The 18,636-nt window shown below is 57.9% G+C and overlaps 1 protein-coding gene across 2 annotated transcripts; it reads right to left on the bottom strand.

Moving 5' to 3' along the window:
• Nucleotides 1–5,060: 5,060 nt before the first annotated feature.
• On the bottom strand, nucleotides 5,061–17,832 carry WNT6 (Wnt family member 6). Of its 2 annotated transcripts, XM_079310416.1 has the most exons (5): nucleotides 17,310–17,759; nucleotides 9,953–10,141; nucleotides 9,114–9,334; nucleotides 6,012–6,313; nucleotides 5,061–5,749 (listed from the first exon to the last, which is right to left on the bottom strand). In XM_079310416.1, exons 1-5 carry the CDS (start codon nucleotides 17,384–17,386, stop codon nucleotides 5,288–5,290), a joined length of 1,251 nt encoding a protein of 416 aa, XP_079166542.1. In that variant the 5' UTR covers nucleotides 17,387–17,759; the 3' UTR covers nucleotides 5,061–5,287. The 2 variants fall into 2 exon arrangements, with proteins under 2 accessions (XP_079166542.1, XP_079166543.1); XM_079310417.1 differs by lacking the exon at nucleotides 9,953–10,141 and having other exon boundaries at nucleotides 17,310–17,832.
• Nucleotides 17,833–18,636: the final 804 nt, after the last annotated feature.

Genomic DNA, 18,636 nt, shown 5'->3' on the forward strand with positions numbered 1-18,636 from the left:
GGGCGCAGGGAAGGAGCTGGAGCCCTGCTGTGGTACCATCCCGTGGGGCTGGAGCACATCCCAGGCATGCTGCCTCCCACGCTCCACAGGGACACCCCATGGCAGAGCTGCTATGACCACCTTGGGAGATCCCAACCCTTGCACTGCCTTAGGCAAGGAGAGCACGTCCCCAAAGGGCCAGGCTGCTGGCTAAGGCAGTAGGGAGGTGGCTGGACGGGGCTGCCCAAGCACATCTGTGCAGGGCTGCTGCAGGTGCCTGTTGTGGGGAGGGATGCGCAGCTACAAGAATAGGTGGGGGTGCTGGTCCCCATGTGGAGTGATCAGGGCATGAAGCCACCTCAGCAATCACTTTTCCTGCAGGTCTGCCTTCCGGGGTAGGCATAGCCAGATTCCCCCACCTAGAGATGGAGGATGGCTGCTGCCTTTGTTACAGGGTAAGTAATAAGGCCATGGAGTGAAAGATACCTAAATAAAGTGAGATGTTGGCAGTCAGAAACAGGACCCAGGAGTGAGGGAACCTCTGCTCTACCCTTCTTCTGGGGTGGGGGAGCTAAGGAGTGCCCTAGTGTCAGGCTTCTCCCTGACAGCCTCCAGAGCCCACTGCCCTCACAAACACTGCTTAGTGTGAACCAGCCGGCACAGCCAGTCCCAGGATGCTGGAGTTATGTGGACAGAGCAGGTCCCAGACACCAGTGTTGGAGAAGTTCTGACAGCAAAAGGAAGTACACAGACCCCTGATGCTCATAGGCAGCATCTCCAAAGAGCCTGTCTGGGGTCCTTGTGCACCCCATTTCCTGACTCTCAAGGGCTCACACCTACTCTCTGCACTCTGCTTTAGGTGCTCCAACATGTTCCCTTGCTTGAGTGCTCGGAGGTGCTGCAGCAGAGCTGGCCTGGACCCCCCTCAGCACCCATGTCCCCCACTCCAGAGGCAACTACTGCACACACCAGAGTCCCAGAAACAGGGCAGAGCCAGGAGAAGTTGGGTTGGGTCAGCAGAACCCCCATAAGGGGTGAGCCAGGCCCTCCTGGGCAAGTTGGGGTTGATGTGGCTGCCTGGGTGACATCTGTCACTGAGAAATGGGGTGAGGACAAAGGAGAACAGTTACAGGCAGCTCCCTGGAGGGAGCAGCAGAGCCTGAAGAAGGAGAGTTAGAGGCCTCCCAGAAGAGCAGGGCTGGGCAGGCAGGACCCAGCTCTGCTGCTGGCCAGGCAGCCCCTGCTCAGCAACAAGAAGTGAGCCAGCAGTGCAACCACAGGAAAAGGGTTTCACACAGATTTTGGGTGCCACTGTCCAAGCCTGACCACTCAGCTTGGCTGAGATGGCATCCAGGTTTCTTGGCTTCCCCTCTTAGGACTTATCTGCATTAGACCAAACTTTCATAAAGTGCTTCTTTTTTGGGGGCAAAAGTATTCTATTTTTGGTCTCAGTCCAGAGAGATTTTCAAGTTTGATTGAATTAATCTGTCCAGCTGCTTTCAACTTGGGAAATTGAAGGGAAAAATGCATTCTTCCCATTTGGAAAGAAAATGTTAAAAAAAACAACAAACCAAAAAAAACCAACCAAAAACCAAAGTCATTAACATTACATGAGTCTGGGATTCTCTCCCTCTATTTTTTTTTTTTTTTTTTTTTTAAATCCAATTATTATAAACTTCCTCTTTTTCCCTGGGGAAGGTCCTGCAAGTTTTGCAATGTAAACTGTCCAGTAGCAAGGATCTGGGCTATACACGCACATCTACAACTACACCCCCCAGACTCTCCAGCTACTCATTGCACCCACACAGTCACCATTGTGCACCCCTGGCTTTCACCAGCCCACCCCTGAACAGAGTCCTGCTTGATGCTTGACCACTGCCCACAGACACACAGGGATGGGCATCAGGGGGTTGTACACACTCACACACACGCTCCTGGGCCCGTTCTCCCAAGAACAATCCCATGCACACCCACACACACACACATCCACATGAGCAGCTCTCCAGGCACAGCCATTTGCACAACCCAGTGAAGCTCCATGAGCCCCCACACACAGCCACATTCATGGAGCCACAGAATCATTTTGGTTGGAAAAGAGCTCTAGGACCATTGAGTCCAGCTGTAAACATCTAACTGCCATGTTCACCACTAAACCCTGTGCCCACTCCCATGTTCCCCGTGCATTCCTCCATCCCATCCCATCCCATCCCATCCCATCCCATCCCATCCCATCCCATCCCATCCCATCCCATCCCATCCCATCCCATCCCATCCCATCCCATCCCATCCCATCCCATCCCATGTTCCCGTGCCACAGCGCCCCCTGGCGGCCTCCTGCCGCCGCGCCGCCCGCTCTGCCCCGCATCCCGGGTTGCCATGGCGACGGCAGGGATGCTGCGCACCCCAGGCCGGGAGCTGCTGGGTCTTGAGGGGTTCGGGAGGCTCCTGGGGTCTGGATAGCTGCAGGACTTCTAGGAATCTGGGGGATTCCTGGAGCACTTCTGGGGAGCTGAGGAGTAACTGCCCTTAGGGATGCTGGGGTGTGTTAGGAATCTGGGGTGAGGTCCTGTTGGGTGGGGAGCTCTTGGGGAGCTGTGAGAATTGGGAGATTTCCAGGGGGCTCTGCTGCTCAGCCCTTTCCAGACCACTGGGCCAGTCCAGACCCTGACAGGCTACTGGCAGCATTTGCCTGCGTCAGGGTTCTCCTGGCTATCAAAGGAATGGATTTGGTTTTGCCAGATCAGGAGCAGTAGAGAGCTGTGTTAAGGAGCTGTCAGCCTCCACAAGAGCTGTCCCTTTTCCCCACCTGGGCAGAGAACAAGGCACACAGCCCAATTGGTTTGCACACTCATGAGAGGCTCACAGGCAAACTCATGGATGTGCAGAGGAGTTACCCCACAAGCACAGACCATTGTGCTTCCCCTCCACATTTGTGGCTTCTGTGATCTCCATCCTTCAGGAGCTGTGATTTGGGGCAATGGCAGAGAGGACACAGGTCAGATACCTTACTCAAAAGCACTAAATGTCTTCCCAGGGGTTTATCCATTGCCACATCTCCAGAGCCATGTCCATGCAGCCCATAGCAGGAAAGCATCCCTTTGTGGGGGAGATGAGACAAAATCCAGAGAAGGAACTTGCCAAATGTTGAAACTCAGACTCTGAACATCTCATAGAGGGCTTCAGAATCCCCTTATAGGTGGTCTTAGCTATGGTTCCAGAGGACAGCAGGGGTGACCTAAAGTTTCACAGGATCTGCCTGAACTGACCTCTCCTGACAGGCAGTCCAGAGTGCTCAAGTGCATCCAATCCAGGGGGACCTGCAGAGCCTACAAAACAGATCCACCCATCTTCCAGCACACAACTTTTGCAATTCTCCAACTCCCTTCCTAGAGGACCATTTTGCACCCACAGACATCCTCCCTGTCCCAGACACACTTGATGAAACACAGTATGACGTGCAAACATACTCTCACACAGGCACACATGGGGACAGTGATGCACACACACTTTCAATTTGCTGTGTATTCATAGAGATGAAGGAAAATACATGGGTCAACTTATTTACACACCCACGAGGGGCTCACACACACAGTGATGGGTTATACAATCTCACATACACATGTATGGTCATGAACAAGCATATTCATGCTACCTGTGCATGCACACACACCAAGCTGCTTGCACGCACAGGTACCTTCCCCTGCACCCACCCTACCCTGCTCACACCCACCCATGTGTTCCCATGGTGGGTGTGGGGACAGGAGTTCCTGGGAGCCCTGTGTGCCTCCCTTCTCCCAGCACCACTGTGGCCAAGTCAGAAGGGAATTTCCAGCTGCAAAGCTGCAGCTGGAAGTTTTAAAGACTCCCTCCCCAGTGATTGCTGGGCCAAGTTAATGGTTCACCAGCATCTTGCTTCTGGCTTTTCCTGCTGGCTGCCTGGGGTGGGGGAGGAAGGACCCACTGGTAGGCAACTGCAGCACCCATACAGCCTCCCTTGCCTTGCAGTCTGCCCAGCACTGTGAGCTCTGCTTTTACCTTGCCTGGCACTACCCAGCACATGGACATTGCCCATCTCATCTTGGAGCTTAGAGCTTAGGAAAGCCCCCAGTGTCCAGCACTGCTGCAATGTGGACGGCAGGTCCAGGAGCATGGATCTCTCTTCCGAGGCTCTCACTCCACTCACATCCCTCTGGGGAGCCTCAGCTCGGTGGGGCATTGCCAGCTGAGCAGGCACTGCACGCACACATTCCACTCTGCAGTTACCTAAACCTCTGTGCTGGGTAACCCTGGAGAAACCAGTTCCTGTGGGCTCCTTGCAGCATGGGAGGGACCCCCTCTGAGATCCCTGGAGCCCCTGGAACAGAGGCTTGGCAGCTTGCCTTGCTGGGCAGCCACGCAGGCTGCTCCTCACCCTGTGTTTGTCCATGACAGGACAAACAGGTTGATGGCTGATCAGGTTATCAAGACATACATGCCTGGCACCCTGCCATCCAGGTGGGGTTGCACGTGGCCCATGGCATGCCAAGTGAATGCCTTGCATGCCACCAAGCCAACAGTGCCAGCGCTGTCCAAGGCTTCTGTGTGCCAGGCTCTGCAGCAGGGGCTGCAGTGACCGTGGCTGAAGTGAAAAGAATACAGGGTCCCTTCAAGAAAGTCAGAGCACAGCACCATAGTGTTAGGGCAGCTAGGTGTGCCTCCAGCATGAGGCATGAGTGGAGGCACCGTGGAGTGCAAACATCCCAGGTCAGGTGGTGACAGGACACAAATTGGCAAGCAGGACACAACCCCAAGCAATGACAGCTGTGGATGATGGGAGGAGAGCACTCAGGTAATGGAAGCAGCACAGCAGGGCAGGAGAGTACCCGTGCCCTCATCCACACTCATCTTCAGGCACAACAACCACAGAGAGTAGATTAAAAATGAGCTGGACTCTGCCTCAGGTCCCAGCAAGGTCAGAGGCTGGCAGGAGTGTGACTGACTGGGACTCACAGCTGGGGCAAGACAGCTCCCTGGCTAGTCCCATTCCAGTACGGTGGTCAGCGCTTCTCAGCCCTCCCCAGGAAGCGCTGAGGCACACCAGCTTTAAATAGCTTTATTAGTGGAAGCCCTGTGCCCACAGCTCCCCCCGCGGGGCCGTGTGGCTGCCGGGCAGCCCTGTGCTGCCCTCTGGGGAAGCCAGCACTCCCCAGAGCACAGAGCTGAGCTCACCCACGCTGACCCTGCCACTGGCTCCACCTGTCTCTGTCCCAGGGGGGCCTTGTGAGCCTGGAGCTGGCCTCCCAAATTGTCCTCGCCTGACCCCAGGCTGTCAGATGCAGAGGCTGAGCTCCTGGCGGACGGAGCACTTGCGGCACTGCACCACGCAGCACCAGTGGAAGCGGCAAAGGCAGTTCTCCTCCAGCACCACCGTCTCGTCCCGGTGCCCCCTCCCGCAGCACAGCAGGTCGCACCCGCTCGTGTCCATGGCTGTGCTGTTGCACACACGGCCCCTGGTGCCCAGCGAGCCTGTCTTGCGATTAGCCGAGCAGAAATCGGGTGAGTCGGCCGAGTAGATGAGGTCCTGTTTATCGGGAGGTTTGATGTTGTCACCCACAGGGATGAGGGTTTTCCCGTCGTTGCCTCCCATCACCTTGAAAGCCCCGTTGAAGCGCTCGAGCAGGCGGTCCCCCACCTCTCGGAAATGGGGCATCTTCCTCCAGCAGGTGCGCAGGGTGCAGGAGCCCGACAGCCCGTGGCATTTGCACTCTGTCCTCATGTAGCTGCGCACCGCCTGGGGAACAGACAGCCGTGCTCAGCCCTGAGCTCCCTCTCCTGCTGCCCAGCACCCCCAGCCAAAACCCTGCCTCTCAGTGCTGCCCTGGGGGGTGGAGGGTGGCCCGAGGGGGTTCCAAAGCACCTGCAAAGGATACCCAAAAGATACTGGGCCATATTTCAGCCAAAGCTGGTGCAGGGTCACGGCTTGGGGATGCTGAAGGCAGAGGGCTGGGTAGGGGCACAAAGGGTGCAGGGGACAGGGAGTGCAGGGGCCTTACCAAGCGCCCAGCTTCATTGTTGTGCAGGTCAATAAGAGCTCGGATGTCATTTTTGCCTTTCTTGTTCTTGGCATCCATGAACTGCTGGGATTTCTCATAGCCAAACTGCACATCGTCCCCACAGCCCCCCCACTCCCAGGCGGTGCCCTCTGTGCCTGGCCCCGCCGTGGGCGAGGGGGGGGCCCGGCTCCGTGTCAGCTCGCAGCCACACTGCAGCAGCTCGCCCATGCTGCAGGCCTGCGTGATGGCGTGGCTCACCCCCGCCGCCGTGATGGCGTACACGAAGGCTGTCTCACGGATATCTGCAGGAGAACAGACAGGGCCGGGATGGGGGGTCAGCTCCAGCAAGCAAAGCTCCCCCCTGGTTGACATCCCAAGGGCTCAGACCCCCCCTTCTCCCTTCTTCAGATGCGTTTGGTGCTTCTCCCTGGGTGGTACACCCACTTTGGACAGGCTGCCTGGAGAAGGAGCTGCCTCTTGCAAGCAGATTTTAAGACTGTGGGGGACAGTCAGGCCCTGCCAGTGTTCCTCCACCCAGCTGGAGGAACATATCTCCCACCACCTCTTGCCAGTCTGAGTGCTGCCCCATAGGAAAGAGAGAAGCTCAGAGAGCAGAGGGTGGTCCCAGGTGACCAGGTGGTACCCACAGCTTCCTCACACTACCCTGCAATATCCCTCCAAGCAGTAAAAATCCCAACCCCAGCTCCAATCTGGCACCTGGAAACAAAGACTGCGAAGGATACCGAGGGTGCCACTCACCCTCTGCAGGGCGGCAGTGATGAAGCTCTGCTGCCTGCTCTCCCCCACTACCCTCTTTGCCATGGGGAGCTGCCTGCCCCCCTCTCTCCACCGACACAGCCTCCACCCTGCAGGATTATTTATTATTAGTATTTGCTCCTGTCTCTCTCTGCTCCGGGACACGAATTCCAAGCATCTTTCCCCTGCCCGGACCTGCCGCTCGCAGCCGCAGCCAGCGGGGGATTCTGGCAGCAGGGGTGCGGCGCCCTGCTCGGGGGGCTCCTGCACTCCCCTGCTCCGTGCCAGCCCAGCTCCTGCCCACCCAAATGCCAGGGCAGGGCTGGCCCAGGGTGGTGGCCTGCAGGGGATTCCTGGGGAGGGAGGGGAAGGTGGATTTTGGGGGGTGTCCCATCCCTCCATCTTCAGTATTCTGGCTTGGGGAGGCTGCAGGAAGAGGGATACCGGGGCACCATGAGCAGCTCCTCCAAAAGCCCACGCAGCACCTGCATCCCTCTGGTGTTAGCAGGAACTGGGCACACTGGTGCCTTTCTGGCAGTGCCACCAAGGGGGTACCACCCCCTCCCCAGGCCCTCCTGCCCCCACAAGCCGCCCGACCACCCGCCTGCTCCCACCTGGGATTGGCAGAACCTTCAGCAGACAGCCCAAAGCTGGCAGAGGTGCCCATGCCACCCTGCCAGCCGGGCCCTGGGGGGATGCTGCTCCTCTGACAGTTCCTCCAGACACGTGGCTGCCCCCAAGCCAGCCTGCCCTGGCATGCCACAGCTGGCACAGGTAGCAGCAAGGGAAGAGGGGACAGCCAGGACTGTGCCAGGGAGGCCGTGGCCAGGAATGGGAGGTTTGCAGCATCCTTGGATAGAAAAGGATATTGGATGGGAGGTACCAATCTGATGGGGCTGGCAACTCCAAAAATGCCAGGATGTTTACAGGGAAGCTGGTGACTGCAAGCACTTCTGGGGGGTTCTGACACTCATCTTATTGCGCTGGGGAACTCCACCCCTCTAGCTGGGTTGTCCCGTGTCCTCAGAGTGCCAAGGACTCACAAATATGCCACTGTCCCTACGACACTGCTTATCTCTACCACCCCAGCAGTGAGGCTGGACCAGTGTGGTGGCGTCTTCAGTATCCCCATGCTTGATGAGCCTGTGTCTCCTCCAACACAAGCTTTTCCTGGGTACCCAGCAGCTCATCTGCCAGTACCTTTCACTCACCACCTGGTCTGGCCCTGCATTCTGGCAGCACCCCACTTCCAGCCCAGCTCCCTGCCTGGCACAGATCCCACCTGCCTCACTGCCAGGTTGTGGTGAGAGTAGGTGACTCCAGAGGCAGGAGTGTCCCTCATATGCCTTGACTCTCTGCCTCTTGACTGAATTTACCTCCCTGTGTTGGGGGAAACCACATCTGCAAATCAGCTTTTGAAATGAGCCTAACCCTCTCCCATGGGTCAGTGTCTCCCTCAAGGCTTCAGCTCTGACCCCCACCAGTGCCTGCAGTCACTTGGGTGCTCAGGGCCCACTGACCTTTCCAATTTCTCCAGGAATGTCACCTTGACCCCCCTGCATGGCCCACTTTTCCTCGGGCTGGCCATGCACCAGCAGATGTGACGGCTGAGGAGACTGGGGATTGTTCCAGCATCTTCATTTGCCATAGCACAGGGACCAACAAGGGAAGAGGGGCAGGTCTAAACTCACCTCCCACTAAATGATCCTACCAAGGTGTTTCAAGCATCCCCCTTGCTTGGAGCACCATCCACTCCCAGCCTCACCCATGGGTGCCCTATTGCTCTGACCTTGCTCTGATTTTGATGCAGCTGGGCCTGGCTTGGACCACTGTATCTGCTGTCTGAGACCTGCACATACCTCCCTGCCACCCAGCCCTGTTGCTCAGGGTGACATCAGGGTGCCCATTCAGGAACAGGGACAGGAGACAAACACTCCTCTCCTCTGCTCCCTGCAGGGTCAGGAGGAGGGATGTGAAGGGCACCCACGGGGTGAGGGGCAGCTCCCCACGGCTGCGCACTGCCTCCCACCCGGGCCCCTTCCCGCAGCACACCCTGGGGTCCCGGGGGAGCAGTAAATCACTGCCAGACGAGGGTGCATTCTTGGGCTTCGTGAAGCCCCGCACTGTCTGGGAGCATTGGTAATTGCTTCATTACAACACAGGGAGACATGTCCCGGCAGTAAAACCTCAGCGTGACTGCACCGGGGAGCACCGAGCAACCCCCTACATGCACACACACACAAACAGCTTTGCACGCCAAGACTCTGCTCCAGGAGTCCCAGGGAGGTGCATGACCAGGCTGGGGTCTTTTTGGGAAATGGGAAGCTGAGGAAGCGCTGGCCTTACCCTGCTGCAGGATCTTGCCGAAGTACTTGCTGTGGCTGGTGCAGTTCCAGCGGCGGAAGCGGAATTGGTACTGGCACTCCCGGACGCCCAGCTTGGTGCCCTTGGCCACCTCCTGCACAATCTCTGGCTCCAGCTGGCACAGCTCTGCCTGCTTCCCCGCCAGCCGCTTCGTCTTGCGGCAGATGCTGTTGGGGTCCATGACCAGGGGGCTCCCCACTGCCCTGCAGGAGGGGACAGCGAGCAGAGCAAAACCAGCACTCAAGCCCAGGGGAGACCAGGGTATGGATGGGATGGGACCAGATCTACCCCCAGGGACAGAGCAAGGCTGCAGGGCAGTGCCAGCTCCACGCTGAGCCCGGGTGACAAGGGGACAGAGAGATGTATGCAGTGGGGGCAGGACAATAGGTAGGTCACCCATGCAATACCTTCCCCTGTCCATCCATTTGGGGAATGGGGGGTGATCTCCAGCCGTGGGACAGGCTATAGGAAGATACTGGCACGTACCACTCTACATCTTTGGGGACATCTATGGGGACTTTTCTGGGGGTGATGGTGGCATCCCCGACAGGAGATGGCTATTGTGCTACTCAGAAATATTGTGCTACTCAGCATCTGCTCTTTGGGGCTGGCACTGACCTAACCTAGCCCTGGCATTGCCACGTGACTGATGCCTGATGCAGCTGCGTCTCCTGGAGCTGTGGACACAAGGAGCCCAGCCAGCATTCTTGGTGTGTCTCCCCCTCTGCGTGGGGGCTTGCTGCTTTACCCCGTGGGAGACGAGATGAGTGACCTTGCCTCTGATAAAGCCCCTCGGCTGCTGGCCAGGATCCTGTACTCACCTCCCCAGATCCAGGCACTGACTGCAGGGAATGGAGCTGCAGGCGGGTGCGGGAGTGCAGGGGAGGGATGCAGGTGGCATCGCCAGCTTTGCCAATGCCAGTGAGGGAGGGCAAGTCTTGGCTGAGCCCACGTCAGAGGCAGCTCCTCCTTGCCAGCACAGCTGGAGTGAGGTGCCTGGCTCCCTGGCCCTGAAGGCAAAGTCTGAGCACAACACGGTGTGCCATCGGCTACAGAAGCTGCTGTGCTTTCCCCACACATTTTGCCTGGAGTGCCCTCCCCGGCACAGCTCGCGCAGCCGCCAGCGCCTGCCTTGTGCTGGTGTGGGCGATGCTCCAGCTCTGCCATGGGCAACTCCACAGCCATGGGCCACACGAATTTAGCATACCCTAAACTCAGCCCACCCTTGCCTCCAGCGCTGCTCCTGTGGGCTCATCCTGCTCAACAACATGATTTTCGTGGCCATGGGTGCCCACAGAACCTCAGAGCTGTACCCCAGGAGCAGGACATGCCTGATGACTGGGAGGCTACACTCCCTGGGATTCCCTGGGGAGCAGTGCTTGGGCGGCCCGTGCTGCCTTCAGCCCCACTCACTGGAGAGCATCAGCTGCACAGCTTCCAAACCCAGAGCTTTATAGTCTGGCCAAGCCCCAGGGGCTCAAAAATCACAAGCTGAATCTCAGTGTTTAACTGTGTTCTGGGTTTCCTTTTCTCTCTTGTGCAGCTGTGGGGCTGTGTTTGGGATACCAGGCTGCAGTACTCTGCTTGCAATCCTGTCCCCAGTGCAAACCCCCTCCAAGACCCTTGTTTGAAGCTCAAGGCCCTGCCAGGGTCCCCCTGCCTCATGTCAGGCTCCCCAGCTGCCTGGATCTCCTGCCCACCAGACCCCAGCTGGGCTTGGAGAGGACATGCCCTTTCCCACAGCCTGGAAAGGGAGCCCTTATGTTTGGCTGGAGGTTTAAAGGTTAAATAGCTCAACAGAGAGGCACAGCCTGGAAAGGGAACTTCCAGCAGGGAAACTGAGGCAAGCCCACACTCCTGCCAGGGAGAACCCATCTCCCTTTGCTCCCAGCAGCTCGGTTTCCCTTTGCTGCATGATTCACAGGGACCTCTGCAAAGGGATGGGGCAGCTAGGGAAGCATCACTGAGTTTGCCTGGCACAGATCCTCCATAGATGGGGAAACTGAGGCACACGTGAAAACTGGACCAGAAAATCTGTCCAGTCCCATTCCATGATGACCACACAGGGATCCAAGCCTCCATGTTGGTCTCCAAGCTCACTGTCCTTCGTGAGCATGGTCTCCCAACATCTACAGCAGGATGGTGGAGGTTTGGCTGCCTGCGCCGGTGGAGTGGGGAAGAGGGGGAGCCGGGATGGGACTTTCATTAAGAGATGACTCTTTGTACTCATATAAAAACGATGCGCCAGCCCCCCGGGGCCGTCAGATCAAATGCTGAACTGTGGCTCACCCCAGCCCGCCGGATCAGGCCGGGAAGAGGAGCTCAGCCCCGCGGGTCTGGGGGGTGATGGGCGGCCCACCGGCTCCACGGGGGTCCCTACCCATGGTCCAAGGCTGGCGGGAGAGCGCAGGAGCTTTCTGTCCCTGCTGGCGAGGCGTGGGGTGGGCTGCCTAAGTCCAGCGCGATATTAATTTCCGCTGGACTCCGCTTTCTGGCACGGGGAGGCTGCCGGGAGCCCAAGAGCTGTTTTGCTTTGGAGGGTTCAGAGGGGGGGGAGAATGGGGGGAGACAAGGGCAAGAAAAATGCTGCCAAACTGCTACCACTTTGGCAAGGGCTCCGGCGCAGGGCCCAGATCTGCCTGAGCTTGTCCCGCTCCAAGGCCTCCCGCATCTACAATTAAGGTGCCCCACCTCTGCTGCCGGGCACTCCTCCCCCTGCCCTGGTGAAGGAACAGGGTCGCCAGCCCGGCTCCCCGCAACTTGCCTGGGGCACCCCGGCCCCCTGTGCCTCCTGCCCAGGAGCCCCCAGCCAGGCTCAGCAGCACAGCAGCATCCCTCCCACCTGCCCCTGGTGCCCTTTGCTGGCTGCCAGAACTGCTGCTGGGGGCCTCTGTCTCGCCCCAAAACCCAACGGGATGATGAGCGCCACTTTCCAACCTCCCAGCGCTCCTGTGTAAGGGAAACAACCCTATTGCTGAAGGGGAGACTGAGGCACAGAAAAGGGGCTGCAAGCCATTGCTCACCTGCTGCTGTCACCCCTTAGGCTGCCACAGCTGCAGCCTGAGCCCAGTCCCAATGACACACGTCAAACAGGAGTCACTGGGGTTTCTGATGCAAACCCTGTGCTCTGGATGCTGTGCCTGCTGCAACAGAGCCGGGGGTTCCTAAGAACCATAATCACCATTTTTTTCCAGCTCAGCTCTTAGTCATGGAGCTTCCAGTATGTCCCAGTCATTCCTAACCAAAATCACAGACCAAGGAGCCTGGGCCAAGTCACCATCTTCTCCTTGGGGCATGGGGATGATGTGGAGCAGGACTCCTGGCCCCTGTCAGCAGACCATTAGGGAGGGAGCCAGGGGGGTCCTAGTTTGCAGGAAGCCAAGGGAGAGAGGCTGGTAGAACTATGGCGTGAGAAGGAGGATAGTCAGCTTTCAAAAGTCACACCTGTGGGAGAGAAGTGGTTGGGCCATGCCAACTCCATGTGGGATTTGACTGGCCTGCACCCATTGAGTATTGCTGCCTGGGCACTCCCGAGTGGCGAGGAGACTGCTCTAGGGTAGTAAGGCTGTGTCTTGCCTCACATGCTGGTCTCTACCCCAGCCTCTGGAAGCCTTCAGCAGGGTACTGGGTTACCTGGGTCATGACTCTGAGCCCAGAGGTAATTCTGCACCCACCTGGAGAGGTAAGAACAGTGGGATGACAGCCCTGGAGAACTGACCTCCGTCCCTGGAGACATAGGTCACCCCACGCCCTACACAATGATGTCACACTGAGTGACAGCCTGCAAGTCAAACCCAAAGGAAGCCTGTCTCTTTCCAAGACGTGCAAACGGGGCAAGGGGGACACACGGATGAATTTTCACCCATCCAGCTTTCCTACAAACCATGCAGGCATGTGGCAGGCACTCAGCCCCTCACCCGGGGCAATGCGTGGGTGCTGCCACTCACCGGGGCAGCTGGGTGTGGAAACAGAGCAGGAGGCCCGGGAGGGTGTGGTGAGTAAGCAGCAAGTCACTGCCCTGGGGGGCACAGCCAGGGTTTGGCTGCCGAGCAGCACCCGGGGCAGGAAATGCCATGAGTTGGGAAGAGAAGGGGGACCCCATTCCTTGCCCTCCTCCTTACACCTCCTTGGCAAGGATGGCATGCAAACAGCTGGGAAGCTGCCTAAAGGAAAGAGGCTTTGGCATGACGTTGCATCAACCCATGGACCTGCTAGCTGCAGGGTCATTCTGAGGCCAGGCTGTCGTGAGCAAGAGCTGCCCAAACTTGTGCTGCAGGTACTGGGGGGGATGGAGGGAGCATGCACCTGCAGAGGTGGTCATCCTAAAGCCATGTCCTGGAGGGGCTGGGATAAGAAGAAAGAAGTCCACGCACTCATGGTCACTGCATCCTTCTCCTGGGGCTGACAGAGGCTGGAGCTGAGGTAGCATGAGGGCTTGGCTAGTTTATGCCCAAATATGGGTGCCACATGTTGTGGGAGGACCCTGCAAAGCCTGGGAAGATGTCAGGGTGTGCCCAGTACCCTCCTGCATGAGGGGTGTTCAAAGTGTCATGGTTCTGATGCAAAGCCCAGACAAACCCTCCAGCTGGGGACATGTTTAGGACATGGCCAGGGAGCCTGGGTGTCCCATGGGAGAGTGGATGTGACCAGGAGCAGGAACAAGGGATGGCATTGGGCAAAGTTCAGCTGCCTTTGTGGGAGATAACAGGTAGCCCAATGCTTGAGCCAGTAGTCATCTCAAAAAGTGCAAGAGAAAAATCCCTTTGAAAAATCCAGCAAATCAGCAGCTGGCCCAGCAAGGGCTCAGGAAGATGGCACACTGGGTCTCCCACTGGGAGATTCATTTCTGCCCATATGGTACTGCTCCAGGGGCACCTGGTGCTGGGGAAGGCTGGGCAGCCCAGTCTGTTGGGCGCTGTGGGGTAGCAGCTGTGGGTCAGCAAGCCCAGGGGGTGACTCACAAGGCTCACCCCAGGGCTGCCTGCCCTCCAGCCCAGCAGCCTGCCCTTACAGGCTTTAGCCTTGCAGTGTGGGTGCTGGTCAGGGCAGTGAAGGAGAAGGAGAGACCACTGTTGCATTAAACCACCCAGGATGTGTGGCTTGAGGGACATGGGTCTGGGACCCCCTCAAGGGTACAGCCACAGGGGCTGGTGGAGGGGTCCTCCCTGAGCACCACTGAAGAAGTTCCATGAAAATCTGGAGGTGCACTGCCCTTGTGCATGGATGGGAAGGGGGTAGAGGGCAGTTGTCCATCCCTCAGACCCACAGCTGGAGCAGAGCACATTTCAGCTGGGATTATTTTCTCCCCTGCTTTCTCTTCCATCTTCCAGCTGCTCTCAGCCATGCCCATGGAGAGCCAACAGGCACAGGGAAGCTGGCTTTGCTTGTCCCCATCCCCAGAGTGCCTCTGTTCCTGCAAACACAGCCCAACTGCAAACCGGCTCAGCTGAAATCCTGCCCTGAACCTGCCTGGGGCTCCTCAGGCACTAAGTTTGCCTGTTCTCTATCTCTGCAGCCTCTGGGCCAGCCCAGGAGCCCCAGGCAGTCCCTACCTGTCCTGCTCAGGGAGAAATCACTGTTGCACAAGGAGCTGAGCAAGAAATGCGCAAAGAATAGGGGAGGAGGAAGAAAGAGAATTTACAGAGCTGGTGGGAGCAAGGAAAGCCTAATCCCTGCAGCTTGGTACTAATGAAGGTGCCAGCAGCACGTGAAAGACATGTCTTCCATTGGCACTAACCACAGCATGCTCCCTTTTGCCCTGGAAAGGTCTGTGTCTTCAGTGAGCTCTCTGAGGAACCCTAACACAATGAGGATGCTCTTTCTCAGGCTACCATGTCACTAGCAGGATGTCAGTGCTTGTATGTCATACCTGAATCTTTTTCCATAGATACAAACATCTGCCAGGATCCTGATGGGCACAGTTATCACCCGTGAGTGGCCAGGCCTGGCTGCTTGCCTGGGCTGGGACTGTGCCTCTTGAGCTCCAGCCCTGCTGCAGCCCTCTACACCACTCTCACAAATTAGGTCGTCAGTGGGGGAAAAGTTGGCTTTAACAGGCAACCTCTGTATTCCCTGCCACATGGATAATGCACTCAGGGGTGGGATGGGGAAGTTGTAAAGACATTTCTTTCTTGGCCAGGGTAAAAGGCCCCCTTGTCTAAGAGCCCACAAGTGCCCAGTGATGCACACACTTTGGTGTGCCACCAAAGTTCATATGCATCATTGTCAGTAAGGAAAAGCTCTATCAGTGCCACCTGGGGCTTGTAGAAACTCTGGCACAAAACAGAGCTACTCCGAAGAAACCCTCCCCCAATAGCAAAACCCACAGACACCAGTGCTACCCAGACCTGGGAGAGGGGACCAGTACCAGGAGCAGACACATGGGAGGATGCCTGTAAATGCCCAGACTCCTCTGCCCTGCACAGGTAGGGCTCCCTGAGATGATCTCAGCCAGGGGCCAAAACCCCAAACTCTGAGGGAAGGAGTTCATGAATCACCCAGCTGCTCCTATGCCCTGTCCCAGGAAGCCTGGCACATCCATTTGATGGTGCTGGTGGCCTCATCCACCCACCACCTCATCCCAGCTCACTGGCTCCAGAGTGAAGCAGAGTGTGAGCTGGTGATCCTCCTGAAGCCACTCCACTGCCCAATGCATTCGCCGTGCATCAGGCAGCTGAGTTATTTTTTCTTAAAATAAAGGTTCCCTTTCTTCTTTTTTTAAAGAAGAAAAACCAAGTTTGACCCCTTGCCCTCCTCTGCCAAATCCTGCTAATCTCCCGAAGTCACTGCTGTCTGTGCACACATGGCACCAGCAGGACCCAGACTCCATGGTGAGATGCAGTTCTGAGCACCTGGGGCAAGGGGCACCAGTACCCCAGCCCCCTGCCCTTGTTGATGCTGTCTGCTTGCTCCTGAAATGAAGACAAAATGAGCTTCTGCTTCACCTCTACCTGCTCTAGTCATGGGCAGATGTCCTTGAAGCTGGAGAACAGGGCATGAACTTGGAGATATTGAGGAGGATGGGGCAGAGAAAGCATGGACAGCTGAAGGGAGAGCTGTGTGTGTGTCTGAGAATTAGCCAGGGAAAATCAGCAGATCTCAGGCAGCAGGAGAGCATATGCCCTGCAATTGCACAGCTACCCTGAGGTAGGTGGCAGGGAGCATGAAGACCCTCCACAAGCACCCTGCCTTGGCCAGGGCTCTCCCCTCTTCTAGCAAAAATCCAAGGCAAGTCCCTCTCAGACCCATATTAAACCCTTGCCTGGCAATGAACACAGCACTTGGGCTCCAGGGACAAACTCTCAGCTGATGTACAACTGACTGTAGCAGCACCATTTATACTCACAAAGGCCCTCATTGCAGCCCTGGAGCCAGGGTTAGCAAAGGGAATGGAGATGTGGAATAAATCACTGGTGGGCAGGCAGGGAACCGTGAGGGGAAAGGCTTATGGAGAGCTTTATTTTAGGGGTCAAAAGAGTGTGACAATGTGGAGACGAATAGCCTCAGATAATGAATGATAGCCCGGACTGCACGCCGGGGAGCTGGAATCTAAGCACTTAAAACCGGATAAAGACAGGCTGGGTGAAATTCTTAATAGATTTAAATAGTTCATGTTTCGACAGATACCTGGGCTTTCCAAGGCTGGGTCCCAGTTCTGTGCCTGTAATGAATCCCCCACCCCCTCTGGTATCCTGCAAGGCACCGTCTCTGCCTTTGATGAGGGCACCATTACAAATAGGGGTTTTGTCCCTGCTGTGTCCAAGCCACCATTCAGGGGGGACACTGTAGGGACCCTAAGGCTTTTAATTAAATTTGACTTATTGGAGGGGTCTGGAAGCCACTAAGCCCCCTTGCCCACCCCTCAGGCATACAAGCCTCCCAGGCTGTGGGCTGGAGAGTGTAGGGAGGCAAAGTGCAAGTCTCACACGGGACCTATGAGCCCCCATACTCCTGGGGATCCCCCAGCCTGCTGCCCCCAACACACTTTTGTCCCCAAAACCCGACAGTATGTGGGTGCCCCAATCGGGATCAGAGCAGCCAGTGAGCAGCAATACCCATCCAAGTGGTGCCTGGGTGTAGGGGACTCTGCTGTCCCCCAGCTGGGGGGGGACTAGCCCCGGAGATCGAGATAGCCAGTGCACCCTCCTGCTCACCCACCCCCCGGGATGTCCTACTCACCACCAGAGCCCGATGATGTTAGCGGGGCAGAGGAGGATGAAGAAGAGCCCCAGCTGGGTCCGGGAGGAAGGCAGCATCCTGCCAGGACTGAGGAAAGCGTGGAACTCGCTGCACGCCACTCTCCGGGCGCCGGGCAGCCCCGAGGTCCGGCCGGGGCGCCGGCGGGTGGGTGCCCGCTGTGTCCCTCGGCCGGGCCGGGCCGGGCCGGGCCGCGCAGGCAGCGCCGTCCGGGCCGGGCCGGGCTGGGCTGGGCTGGGCAGGCACCTCCGGGCGGCCGGAGCGCGGCGCGGAGGCTGCTCCGGAGAAGGAGGAGGAGGAGGGACGGGGCTGCGAAAGCATCTGCTCCGACAGGGAAACCGGAGCCTGGGGGGACGGACAGGGCGGGCCGGGCGGGGGGACTCCCGGGTGCCAGGCTGCGTTCGCAGCGCAGAGCCACGGTCGCGGTGTGGGCACGGGCACCCTCCGGTAGGAGACGGTGGCCGCAGCCTGTCCGGCCCCACGTCCCGCCGCCGCGTTTGAACGTGCAGCCCTTTTTGCGGATCTGGCTGGCACAGCCCTGCCTCCGAAGCCCCGGGACCTGCTGCGGACCTGCTTGGCACGGACCTGCCTGGCACGGACCTGCCCGGCTCCACTCGGGGTCCTGCCGCAGCCCTGTCAAACCCGACCTGGCCTCGAGGTGTCCCCGATACCTCCCTGTCACACTCTTGCCGTACCCTGACATTTCTGGTATAGCCTTGCCCAAACCTGGCGTACCTGTATTGCCCCCAGCACAGCCCTGCCTGGCCCCTGTCCCTGAACTGGGCTGGCCTGGCACATCCCTGACTCCATGACCCTGCCTATCCTCAGACCAGTCTGTCCCAGCTGGGAAAGCTGGAGAAGTGACTCCCTCACAAGCATCTCCAAGCACTTAGCTCCAACACTCTGGAGAGACACACCTGGGATGGAGAGAGATGCAGGACAATGATCGAGCCAGCCCCAGGAACAAGGAGTCCAGGAGAAGAGCACAGTGATGAACGTCTTGTCTATGGTGATTTCATTTCAGGTGCAGCCAGGACCCAGAACAGAGACAGTCCCCAGCATCAGATCATAACAGGAGGAGCAGCAGGAGCTGCCTGGGGCAGGGGGAAGCTGATGTGCCCAGAAAGTAGCAGGGGGCCACACAAGGGCTGGGCAGCTGGGGTCAGGAGGAGCCCACAGCCTGCCACACTAATTCTCCCCACAGAGGAGCCTCAGGAATGGTTTTCCAGGGCTCAGTCCAGTGCTCTGCATCTCTGATTCCTCTTGTACCAGTCATGGCTCCAAGCAGAGGTTGGGAATGCAGCCCCCA

This window comes from Erithacus rubecula (assembly GCF_903797595.1).
Source record: "Erithacus rubecula genome assembly, chromosome: 8".
Lineage (NCBI taxonomy): Eukaryota > Metazoa > Chordata > Aves > Passeriformes > Muscicapidae > Erithacus > Erithacus rubecula.